The sequence below is a fragment of the Haliotis rufescens genome, unplaced genomic scaffold (genome assembly GCF_023055435.1).
Source record: "Haliotis rufescens isolate VD_foot unplaced genomic scaffold, xgHalRufe1.0.p SCAF_28, whole genome shotgun sequence".
NCBI classification, from domain to species: Eukaryota; Metazoa; Mollusca; class Gastropoda; order Lepetellida; family Haliotidae; genus Haliotis; species Haliotis rufescens.
Genome location: NW_025963979.1, coordinates 5,330,747 through 5,344,185, shown reverse-complemented (window position 1 = coordinate 5,344,185; position 13,439 = coordinate 5,330,747). Strand labels below are relative to the sequence as shown.

Genomic DNA, 13,439 nt, shown 5'->3' with positions numbered 1-13,439 from the left:
CTAAAACTTTTAATTTGAGCAAACATTTGTGTGTTTGGTTTACCATTGTCATATAAGTATGATATGGCTTGTTGGGAGGAAGGCCCAACAGCTAAGTGACATCTACTGCTGTGGTGAAACCTACAAGAATGGGTAGGAAGAGGACAGACCAACGACCTGAATCGGGTGAATCTAGTACACATGGAGAAGGGGCAACGCCCACTGACCTTGTGGACCTCTGCATCTTCCCAAGTATTAACCAATGAGTTGATTGCTTGTTCTCGAACCTACATGTGCCAACTAGCCCAAAACTATCACTCAAAGATTATTACTTTTAAAGACCTCTTTACAATATCAGCTAAAACATTTTCTGATCACAAACTATATCCATATGTTCAAGTTATCAGCAGTAACAGAACTGGTCATGCATAATGTCAGTCTCATTTAAGTCCAGTCTTTCACTCCGATATGCTACCTCTCTGTGTAAAGATCTGACAAACTCTCCATAAGGTGAAGCTATTCCATGGGTTTTTGAGCCAATCAGATGTCATCTGTTTTATCAACTAATCAGCTTTATTTCCATCCAATCTTGATTCGGAAATTTTGATCTTTGTAAAAGGAAACCCACCAGACCACAATGCCCTTGACAGTAAACCTTTTTGGACGTACATGCCATGGTTTATAATCATTTTCAGAATTTGCACTTGATAAGAATCTGATTTATAAACCATAATAATTTAGTACCATAGTTTTCATAATAAATCCACATTCACAAGCTCAGGAACAATGATACAATGCCTAAATGCAAGAGTATGATAAACATACTGGCCAGTGAAAGCAAAAGCTACAGAGATACATGCTGCTGTCAGATCTAAGTGATGACTAGTGGATGATGCCATGTAATAATAATATGGGACATGCAGATAGGACTAAACGAGAGGAAGCCGTTGGTTACACATGGAGGACATAATCTTCAGGTAAGTAACTGGGATACAATGGTGGGATATTCTTATTAACATTTCTGCTGAGATATGACAAGGATCTTGTTCCACAAAGCAATCTTCGTGCTATGACTTGTAAATAACACAAGACCATCTTGGTGCAGCTGATGGTGGAGGCCAAAGGATACAAACTCATCATTGAAGCACATTGTAGGTGTACTTGTGTACAGTTGTTATGTGTGATGAAGTGAGTAAGCCTTCATTTCTAAAGGCAATAATTGAAATACATGTATTCATCAAGGCCAATATACAGAAGAACCCTCTTGCACTGGGATTGCTTGCTTTAAGTGTCACTCACATCCCTGTTACTGCGCCTTGATACTATCTGTAGTCACATGGCAGGCCATAGTCAGCCTGTTCTGAGGGGATGTGTGTTTGTTACATTGACCACCAGGTTCTTTGAAAAATACTGAAAATGACAAATAAATTGCAAAACCTAACATTATAAGACATGCCAATAAAGTTGCATATATTGACAACAGTGTACCAGCCTTTCACAACAACATTTTCTTGCTAACTGCAATTGTCTTCCCATTTCGCTTTCAGAAATTAATGTCTAAGGGGTGAGAGTTAACAAACCGTTAGAAATATTCTGTTTCCATGCCCCAACACCCAGTATTTACAACTGACAGAGTCTGACTACTTAGGTACCGTAACAAATAACACATTGTGAACAACGGTTGGAAATAGATTCAATCAAAAACAAATATTTACCAATATATACAATGTGTATAACGTGATGCCCATCTTCAACACTCTGAAACAGCAACATGTATATGACCAAGTTTTCAAGATTTCGGTATAAAATAGTCACCTCTGTGATATAACTCGATGATTGTGGTAAGCACACAGGTGAAAAGTGAAGGGGGATTTCATGTCTCACAGTGATGCCAGCATGATATACATATTAGCACTTCCATAGTGACAAAGCAGAGTTCCCTTGCCTTCGCCATTGGTAGCAGCCTAGACATGGGTAATATCACAAGCGCTGTCTTGCCAGCCCAAAGTCCAGTAGCACAGTATTGTCTTGTGTATGCAACCTTGATTCAAACTATCTCAGTATGCCTTTTGAGACTTGAGTGCTTTGCCCAGGGCTGAAATAGCCATTCAGAAGAAATAACCAAAATATAAATAGCATCAAATCTTTCATTTCCTGAACTCAGGTCTGGCTATTATCTAGACAATGGCGGAGGAAGGTTTTCTGCCATATTTAGCAATACTGCATCAGCATCATGTCCACGGACACGGAGAACAGTCTTCATCCGATGTCTGTGGGGAACAGAACTCCGAACATTGGTGTGATCAAAGAACCAACAGTCCAGGTGGAGCCCGGCACCTAGACGTACAGGTATCGGATGCTCCAGACAATCGGCAGGCTCTGAACATTCCGGCTGCTACTCTAAACAATGCTTGATCACACTACCAGATTGGTGCTGAATGTCCACCAAATAAACCCAAGTGTACGTTGTGTCAATAATCCGATAATCGTTAACCTGTTCATATTCGAGTACATGAAGAGTCTGTGTAATTAATTTATGTTTGACTTTCATCTGCTGTGTAAAGTGTTCATACAAGCTGTGTGAACAGGAAAGGTGAGTATTGTGTGAGATACTCATTAATTGTGTGATGTGATGCTCCCGATGTATATCATGGCAATGGAATCAGTGTAGGAACATTGTCCAGTCTCTGGGTAGTTGTACGCTGAGCATAAATTCTGTCCCCAGGTCTTCATGTTTTCTTTGTCAATCACTCCTTTACACACACCGATCAGCTCCACAAGCACATCTTTCAAGCAGCTACCCACTTGTATCTGTTCACCAGGACTCCTTGCATCCCTGGACCAATAGATACCTGACATCCACAGCACTTCTCGCATGTCTTTGTTCTATGCCTTGATAACAGGATTAACAACAACCTAGGAGGTGTTCACTGACTGGGAATTGCATCTATATCTCCTGTATCCGTCACATTGTTCTCATCTAAAATATACGTCACTTTGTACTTTAACCGGATCTTTTCCTGGAAGAGAGACATGAAGACATTACAGTCTCACAGATAGCCGAGTCCGTGACATATCACCTCATAGCAGTAGCTAGTGTAACGATACAAAACATACAATATCAGACAAACAGTTTAACATCACATACATTGTATTATGCAAGCTCAAACATGACTGTTACCTTAACATTTAGAGATTAGTTTTCAAAATGTGAAAAATATTTGTATTTGAAATACACCTAATTCTATACACCAGTAATGTCTACATCAAGGCAAGTAAAGCAGTATTTCATTCAGGCTTTCAGTTTATCATATGAGATATTTCACATTTTGCAGTTCATTCACAGTCATTGTCCTAGCGACCACTGTCATTGGGACATCTGGGAACACTTTTAGAATTTGTGATAGGACATTCCTGAAGTCGTCTCACATTCTCTGAACCATATTAGTTTCCCTTCCACCCAGCCCTTACTGTAATACTTTGGCCCTAAATTAAGCAAGTCTAGATTTTCCACAGAATCTCCCATCTTACTGTTGCTCCTTTTCAATTTCAGTAGAGTTGATTGTTTCTATCAAAATCATATATTTTCAAAGATGAAGCATTAGTCTAATTCTTCAGTATCATGACCAATTGATAATAAATTTTCAACAAAACAATTGTACATTTTGGATAATAGCGAGTAAATGTATAAGAACATGAACTGATCTCAAACATAGCAGACAGCAACTGGGAAGCTTGCTAAGCAATTATGTCCTCCTCTGTGGCCAGTGAGATCTCATAAGCGACAGTCAAACTGAAAACAGGGGGCTGACAATAACAGCATCACTGATTGTCACCAGGGTATGATGTCACAATTAGCCAGCGAGCATGGTGTTAATCTATCATGTGGTGCTAGGGGGATGATATGCCCTTAACTCCCAAATGTTTTGGAGAGTCATGGATTTCAACTTTACATCAGACGATTGTTATTTTAGAAACCTTACCCTTTTTGGGTTTGCTATGAGCATAACTTGTGTTATGGCTGCTGGGGGTAGGATGGGGTTGTATGCTGGGAGGTCCGAGGCTGAGGGGGGTTGCAGCTTCACCTTCATCACCTGGGGTCAAGAGAACAGTAAATCATCAACAACATCACCTGTACAACTCCATCACCTGGAGGCATGGAAATAACATCATTAACATCACCTGTACAACTCCATCACCTGGAGGCATGGAAATAACATCATTAACATCACCTGTACACCTTCATCACCTGGAGGCATGGAAATAACATCACTAACATCACCTGTACAACTCCATCACCTGGAGGCATGGAAATAACATCACCTGTACACCTTCATCCCCTGGAGGCATGGAAATAACATCACTAACATCACCTGTACACCTTCAATACCTGGAGGCATGGAAATAACATCACCTGTACACCTTCATCGCCTGTATGCATGGAAATAACATCACTAACATCACCTGTACACCTTCATCACCTGTACACATATCACTAACATCACTAACATCACCTGTACACCTTCTTCCCCTGGAGGCATGGAAATAACATCACTAACATCACCTGTACACCTTTATCACCTGGAGGCATGGAAATAACATCACTAACATCACCTGTACACCTTTATCACCTGTACACATGGAAATAACATCACTAACATCACCTGTACACCTTCCCCTGGAGGCATGGAAATAACATCACCTGTACACCTTCACCACCTGTATGCATGGAAATAACATCACTAACATCACCTGTACACCTTTATCACCTGTGCACATGGAAATAACATCACTAACATCACCTGTACACCTTTATCACCTGTACACATGGAAATAACATCACTAACATCACCTGTACACCTTCTTCCCCTGGAGGCATGGAAATAACATCACCTGTACACCTTCACCACCTGTATGCATGGAAATAACATCACTAACATCACCTGTACACCTTTATCACCTGTGCACATGGAAATAACATCACTAACATCACCTGTACACCTTTATCACCTGTACGCATGGAAATAACATCACTATCATCACCTGTACACCTTCATTCCCTGGAAGCATGGAAATAACATCACTAACATCACCTGTACACCTGTATCACCTGTACGCATGGAAATAACATCACCTGTACACCTTCAATACCTGGAGGCATGGAAATAACATCACTAACATCAACTGTAACAGTGAATGTTGTGTACTAACTATAGTTATGTACCTCATAAGGACTATTACTTTTGTGCTTTCCCCATCTGACTAAGCTTACTTTTGGCACAGCTGCCTGGAAAACAAACTTCTTGATGGGACTTGTGTTGGTGGACAGTGTTGAGAGGACCATAACAAGTACATCCGACCGAGGCTTGTCTGTCGCAAAATGAATCACGGTCTTGACACTGTTCTTGTCATAGGCTGTCACTGGGGGCATGTCTGTGGCTGCAGAGAACATGTTTGTTGAAAAGGGTTAGACTTACATCAGTGGCTACTCACCTCGTCTACATTATTCTCTGGGAATGGATCAGGTTTGTAATTTCAATAATGTATTTAATAGAGTAAAAAACTCATTTCCAAAAGGTAGTGGAAACATCCTAAACTGTGTTCCCGGAGAACACATAAAAACAGCTCACCTGAACGCACCCCTGGCCTGCGCATGACCAAGCCAGTCTACTCATCACTCATTTCCCTCACCTAACACCCGAAACAGAGGGAACGAGGGGATGGCTGGGTGGGTGCCATAGCGCATGAGTCAGGATAAATCTAAATGATGCTCATACTGAAATCCTTTTTACCTATTTTACCTTATCCTGACTGCTTGAATCCCACGGAAGGTGGTGGGTTCCACCTGTGTGCAAGATTCAGATTGAGATCTGTTCAATTAACCTCATGGGAACGTAATATTCTTCTTAATTCTTCTTCTATCCTTATGGGGTACCACCTCCTTCTTGGGAAGGATTGAAGTAAATCTAATAGATTTTGTGGGTTTTATAAAGAGTGCTAGGAAATATTTTCCCGCTTACTTTAAACGATTATAGAGTTTCAGTTTAGTTATAGTGTTTCTTCTGTTCTCCTGGAACACAGTTCAGGAATTTTCCAATACCTTTAGAAGGTATTGGGTTGAGGTAAGCAACTAGTATGAGTCAGGATAAGTATAAATGATAATTTTACTCTAAAAAAATACATTATTGAAATAACAAACCTCAACAATTGCCAGAGAATGATGGAGACAAGTCAGGACAAGGTAAACTATTTATTATGGAAGTAGGCTTGTGGGTTTATACTATATGAAGTGACATTTTTATATCATTACACTTGGAACCGTTCTGTGCTGTTTATAGATTACTTTCCAAAAACGTAAATCAAACACATCTGCTATGGTGTCCAAATAACATGATTAACAATGCAGCATTGCCACATAAAGAACATTGTAGGGCTATAGGCATGCTTCAGTTTGGTATAAGTCTACAAATTGTAGCAAAAAGAGTTAATGTGGCACAGTCTATGATCAACAGATTGTCGAACAGATCATGCCAAACACAAAATGTTGACTCAGGTTCTAGGAAATGAAGGACTAACAGCTGGTGACATCACCCACCATGTAGGCCTACACAGGGATACTGGTGCTTGAGTTCCATTTCAGGCAGCTGCATACATGACAGCCACATTTGTGTGATCACCACACCGCAGCCTGAAATGGTGCAGAGGCACTTGGGGAACAAACAATGTTCACGTGTACTGTTCACAGATGAATCCAGATTCACCCTAGACTTCCTTGATAGGTGTGAAACTAACACAACTTAGTTGTGAGCCAGAATGCTTGGTATGGTGGTGGTTGGTCAGTGATGGTAGAGGGTGGGATCTCCATAACGGACACACTGCACTCCATCAGTGAGAGGGCCGTCCAATATGACAATGGACAAGCACACAGTAGAGTAGTGGAGCATCACATTAGTGTGACCTACACTGAGCCCCAATTTTACCCCTGTTGAGCACAACACCAGTCAACATTTACAATGCCTGGCACTACCCGAGATAACCTGGGCCTTGTGCACCACATGTGTGGGATACCAACAGTGACCAGTGGATAGCTGATCAGGAGCATGCCATGTTGAGACCTGGTAATTTTGTAGAATTTTCCTATTCGGAATATTCTATAAGTAATACGTTACCACTGTTATTCCGAGGCTGTTGTCTCCCACAACTGCTGCTATAGCGAAATCTACCACAGAGATCTCAATTACCTCATGCAGCACGTGCGTAGCCACCTAGCTGCCATGTGACACCCTTCACTCTTGTCTCTTGCGAGAGCAAGTGCTCGGGGGACGGACGGGCGGGCAGCAGCCCAGTGGTAACGTATTACTTATAGAATATTCCGAATAGGAAAATTCTACAAATTACATTAAGTAATACGTTACCACTGTTATACCGAGGCTGACTACCACAGTAGGCGGTGGGGAGCACCTACAACCCGAATCCTGACTGCTAGCGTTCCTTCCGACCAGCGGAAGTAAACACCAAGGCGGAAGCACTCGATGCGCATGCACCTAGCTAGGCGTTACCCTATAGGAATACCAAAGCACTGTCAAGCGCATACCGTAAGGCTCAATCGTCATTGCCAAAACGATTGGTGACTCCAAACGGCCCCACTGGATAGGTATTTCATCGCCGCAGCGGATGAGAACACTGTATCCGCGTGAGCTAAATCTTAGATCAGGTTAAACAGTCGAAAAGAGGGAAATTAATTTTATTCAGACCGTATATCCCAGAGCAAGCCTACTTAAAGTATGCATTAGGCGCGTGACCTAATTCCAGTATTTGTAAGCATGCATCACAAGGTTGGGATACACGACAGACAATTAAATACATAATTGTCAAAATACAAATAAGGACAAAGCACACAAAAAGCCGCCCTCACCTGTGGTGTGAGTGCGCTGGTTTGCGGGACCCCAACTCCTGTACCCACGGCAGTGGGAACAATGGAGTCGATCCAGATTGACCACCGTGCAAGGTCTGACGCCTGAGGAGTTCGGAATTGCGCTGGGCACACCCCTTAGGTGCCCGCTTGCGCCGCGATCCGCGGGCCAAGACAGTGCACACTCTCCACGACGGCATCAGCGACCTGTTTGAGGTAATGATTGGCAAAAACCGAGTCAGAACGCCAGTAACAACCTCGTAATATTCTGCGAACAGAGATATTCGAGTGTAGGGCAAATGTTGCCGCTAGCGCCCTGATCTCGTGCGGGTGTGACCCCGCTACCGGTAACCCCCGAGACCTTGTCTACGTTCATTCGAAGCCTTAAGATAATACTTAAGGGCCCTAACCGGACACAGCGCTCTGTCCTCAGTATCAGCAGGATGTAAGATTTCTTTGAGTGATCTTACAGTGAATTCTCTCTCCGTTTGCCCGACTCTCTGATTCTTGGCGACGAAGCCCATGAGCAGGCCCAGGCGGACCGCTCCTTCGTCACCCCTATCGAATCGTACCTTGGCGACATCGAGTGCATGAATTTCGGATACACGTGCCGCCGTGGCAAAGGAGAGGAGAAATGCTGTTTTCCAAGTCACATGCCGGAACGAAGCACTATGCAAGGGTTCATACGGAGCTTCCGTAAGTGATTGCAACACTAGGGAAAGATCCCAGGCCGGTGCCCGAAGGCGGCCCTTCTTAAGATCGTGCTGTTTGAAACCCTTGATAATACCCCGTATCACCGGCTCTTTGGAGAGACTGGTACCCATAGCAACGTCCCGTCCCGTACCGTAGCAACGGACGAGACATAGTTGGCAATTGAACCCCCGGAGAGTTTCCGGGTCTCTCGCAAGTGAGACATGAAACGAGCAATATCCTGCACAGATACCTTATCTGGCGAATGAATGTGATGTTTACAACACCACTTCGCGAAAATAACCCAACGTGCATTATACACCTTCTGGGGAGAATCACGATGCATACTAACATATGCCCGAGACGCCCGGCGAGAAAAACCTTTACTCCTCAGACGCTCGGTGACAACATCCACGCGTGCAGATTGAACTGCCCTGCGTTTGGATGAAGCTGACGGGTGTGAGGGTGGATCAAGAGATCCGGTCTCACAGGCAGTGGAAGTGGCGACTGCGTGACCTGGGTCAGCAAGTCGGGGTACCACGATCTGTTCGGCCACATGGGCGCGATCAGTAACATTGGACAGCGAACTCCTCGGAGCCGGCTTAGAATGTGTGGTATCAACGCTGTCGGCGGGTAAGCATAAGCGTCCAAGCCCGTCCAGTCTAATGCGAGAGCATCGTGATCGATGGCCCTCGGGTCCGGGACTGGTGATACAAACAACGGGAGTTGATTGTTGAACCGCGTTGCGAACAGGTCGACCATCGGACGACCCAAACGTTCGCACAGCCACTGAAACACTACTGGGTTCAGCATCCACTCTGTGGGGCTCGGATCCCGAGGCCTCGATAGAGCATCGGCCAGTACGTTCCGCACACCGGGGATGTGACAGGCGCGTATCTGGCACGGGACACTGTCCACCAGAGCGTAAAACTCGAACGTGAGATCGAGTAGCGAGTGACTGTGGGTTCCCCCCAGTTTGTTCACATAGGACACTACCGTCGTGTTGTCGGTCGCCAGCATGAGCCGGGTGTTGACGAGACGATGCTTCCAGTGATTGACTGTGTTGATCACTGCCTTGAACTCGAGACAATTGATGTGAAGACCTAGTTCGTCTACGCACCACAGCCCCGAGCTCACCTCCCCCTCTAGATGGGCGCCCCAGCCCACTAGAGAGGCGTCTGTATACAGGGTCAACGTGGCCCGGTAGGGCCACATAGAGACTCCTGATAAGACATTGTAAGGGACCGTCCACCACTCCAGATGCGGTCGGAACCGATCCGGGAGGGCGACGGTCGCACTGTTCACCTCCGTTGCTAACAACTGGATTAAAAACCGTTGCAGCGGGCGGAGTTGGAGACGACCCCGTTCGGTGCAGTCCTGGGCTGATACAAGTAGCCCTAACAGCTGATCCCAAAAGTGAACAGTCTGTTGCACCGCTAAGACTTTGGCAATCATCGCCTGAATCTTGTGCCACCGGTCTGGGGGGACAAAGAGGCGATGGGACACCGTGTTGAACCAACCTCCGAGATGAACAGCAAGTTCTGAGAAGGGGTTAACTCGCTCTTGGGGAGATTGATAATCCACCCCAATTGCTCCAAGAGCCGACGTGCGAAAACGAGATGGCGTGACAGGGTGTCCGTCATTCGATTTGCTACTAGCGAGTCGTCCAGGTACGCGAAGTACCGGACACCCCTCCTGTGGAGGAACCCCACTATGGGGGTGGTTAACCGGGTGAACAGCCAGTGAGCGGACGTGTGAAACATTCTGAGTTTGGCACTGTCCTACTTGGGAACGAGAAATATCCTGGAGTAAAACCCCGGTGTTATTTCTGGTAGAGCTAACTCCTGTACTGCCCCTTCTCCACCAACCTGCCGATGGCATCGGCGAGGATGGGAAGATCGGTTCCCGAATCGAAACCTGCCAACAGGGCAACGGTGAGCGGCGGATTCGCTTTGAGATCAAGCCGATAGCCGTACCGAATCGTGTTGACCACCCACGGGTCGTCGAACACTTGTTCCCAATTCTCCCCGTAAGTCTGGAGTCTGGCTCCCACTGGGGAAGAAAAGGGGGCCCTGACAGGCTGCGGCAGGCGCAACTGTCAAGGGCCAAGTGACTCGGGTTCACCTAAGGGCCAACCGAAGATGGCGCTGTCGGCATACGAACCCCTCCAATGAGAGTCATCTGGAGGGGCCCTTGCCGTCCTTAGACGACGTGAGCTTCCCCCAGTTCCCCGTCTTCCCGCGAAAGGGCAGCTGATTGCCCATACCGGAGCCCTCAGGGCGGGGCTACTTCCCAGAGGAAGAAGAACCCGACCCCTTAGACCTACCGGCCGCAGCAGCCTGGGGCGTGCTCCGGTTAGGAGCGGCACCCAGGCGCCTATGCAGGGACCCAACAAGAGCAAGTGTGTGCCGAGAGTCCTCGGCAACGTACTCCAGGGAAGCATTTAAACTGAGCAGGCAGTTGTAAATGCGCTGGTCACGGTCCGTGGGAGAACCTTCGACCAGACGGGCCGCTGCAGCCAAGTAAGTGTCTCCGTTAAAAAACATGGAGTGCCGAGCGAGGGCGTCCAGCTGGTGCAAGGTAGCTTGCGTTACCGTAGCAGCCAATGGGGCATGGACACCCAACCGCTCAACATGGGCCTCCGCGGTAGGACCAGCCTCGGGAAAGGCAAGGACATGTACCGGGAATAAACCCTTTCTCCACGACGTCGGAGGCAACGGGAGACCCCGACCGGAGGCCGCCGCGAAGGCGTTCTCCAAGGAAGGCTTGATACCGCGCAGCAAGGTTGATGCGGGGAAAGCCGTGTCGGAAGACTCATCGTATACCTCGGAGGAACCCACAGTCGTGGATTCCCCGCGGTACCGGCCGGGGCATGTCCTCAAAGAGGTCATAAACCATGGCCACGCGGTCCTTAACCGATAGCGGGAGCAACGGTTCGTGGGAAGGACCGGTGACCACGGGAGCCGCCGCCGTACCGGTGAACCCCGCGTCTGACCCCGCGGCCACCTAAGTGGCCGGGGACGGAACAGCCAGCGGCCTATCCTGAGATAAGGCCGCCAGCTTGGAGTCCACAAGTTATGCAAGTAATGCAGCGACGGAATCCCCGGACAGCCCACGGGCCGCCAAGGGATCCGCCGCAGCCGTGGTGGTGGTACCCGCAAGGGGACCCCGACCGGACGAGCCGGCCACCACAGGGGTGGAAACGGACTGCACATACAGCCGGTAGCGCTCGCTTGCGGCACACCCCGCAGCTCCTGGTTGCGGGGGTAGAGGGGGTGGAGGACGGCGAAACATCCATGTCAGACATTTTGTTTGTACTATGAACAAAGAGCAAAACATGGTTACAACACACGCACCACAAATAGTCACAAACGAGTATTTTCACAAGAAAATAAACGAGCAATGTGAATATAGAACATACACATATAACATATAGAGGTATAAGTGATGTAAAAACCCCAAGATATACTAGAACAGGGGAACGTAAGACGCAACGTGCATACGAGACACCCCGCAAGTATATAGAAAAAAAGGGCGGGAAAAATATTTCCTTTTGGCGGGAAAATATTTCCAAGCGTAGTTACAGCAAACGCCCCGTAAAAGCACAGTTTATTAGAGAGAATAAACAGTAATAAATATCACCGAATGGTCGGAGAAACTGGAACGCTTGAGCAGTTTATTGTACGTCTTGCTAGAGCAAGCGAAGAGACAAGAGTGAAGGGTGTCACATGGCAGCTAGGTGGCTACGCACGTGCTGCATGAGGTAATTGAGATCTCTGTGGTAGATTTCGCTATAGCAGCAGTTGTGGGAGACAACAGCCTCGGTATAACAGTGGTAACGTATTACTTAATGTAATTCACCCATTACTTATGGGCAACACATTGTTTTTTCAAACTTCACCCCAGATGACCATGACAAGCTGTTTTGATTGCAGCTTCCCTCTATGAAATGATAAGCATGTCTTGTCAAATCCTTCATTGTTGGGAACTTGATCCACTCATTACCAACAATAAACACATCTGCATGTATATCAGATCTGTTGTCATTTTTGGATATTCCCTAATATTTTCACTGGTATATTTTGCTATGGATATAGCTATCTCACCTGGTTTGATGTTTTCTAGGGGAACGAAGATGTCAGTTAGGGGAAGTAGCTCTTGTGATACAGCACTCCCGGGACCCACTGGGTTGAGTATTGCTGTAGACTGTGAGGATGAATTCTGATTGGCTAATAAAAGTAAAGTAGGCTGTGTGCCTGGTGCTGATTGGCTACCAGCAGACACCGCAGCAAGTTGATTCATGGTCATCTTCTTTGGTGTTGTTCTGAAACATGGAAGACTTCAACGATGAGAGCGTGTGAGAGGCAGACGGCCACCTACTGTTGCCCAACATGGATGTTTAACCAAAGAGTGTGAGAGAAGGAAAAACACGTACTGTTGTGGAGGGAAGTGATTGCGCTGGTCCTTTCCACCCAAACTCTGCTGTAGCAGATTCTGACCTAGGAGGTCAAGGTCAGCCATTGCAGTCACTGGTACTTTCTGTGATGACACGCCAGTTGATGCGCTTGAGGCCTGAACTCCTGCAGGTAGCAACAGTCATAGGATGTATTCTGGTTGATGTGCTTTAATACCCAACAGCATTTACACACAATAGGAAGACGAAACAGACAAGGATGTTTCATACTGTTATGTGGCAGTAGAGGTTGTTGTAGATTTATTTGTAGTGATTATCAGTAGCAGCAAACATTGTTGCCCGATTGTAACAGGAAGTGTGATTAGAGTTACCTCCCTTGGTTACTAACAACAATTACAAGCTTGAAAGTTTTAGAGGTTTTGGGTGGGCTCTATACATAAGAGC

At 46.3% G+C, this 13,439-nt stretch overlaps 1 protein-coding gene across 2 annotated transcripts in view; it reads right to left on the bottom strand.

Moving 5' to 3' along the window:
- Positions 1 to 33: 33 nt before the first annotated feature.
- Positions 34 to 13,439, bottom strand: part of LOC124139547 (ADP-ribosylation factor-binding protein GGA1-like) — a 33,306-nt gene continuing 19,900 nt past the window's right edge. For both annotated transcript variants that reach the window (XM_046506708.2, XM_046506717.2), the window contains 5 exons: positions 13,017 to 13,161; positions 12,688 to 12,905; positions 5,252 to 5,418; positions 3,963 to 4,073; positions 34 to 2,999 (listed from right to left, as the gene is read on the bottom strand). In XM_046506708.2, coding sequence (XP_046362664.1) covers positions 2,907 to 2,999; positions 3,963 to 4,073; positions 5,252 to 5,418; positions 12,688 to 12,905; positions 13,017 to 13,161 — 734 coding nt within the window. In that variant the 3' untranslated portion in view covers positions 34 to 2,906. The remainder of the gene's footprint in view (positions 3,000 to 3,962; positions 4,074 to 5,251; positions 5,419 to 12,687; positions 12,906 to 13,016; positions 13,162 to 13,439) is intronic.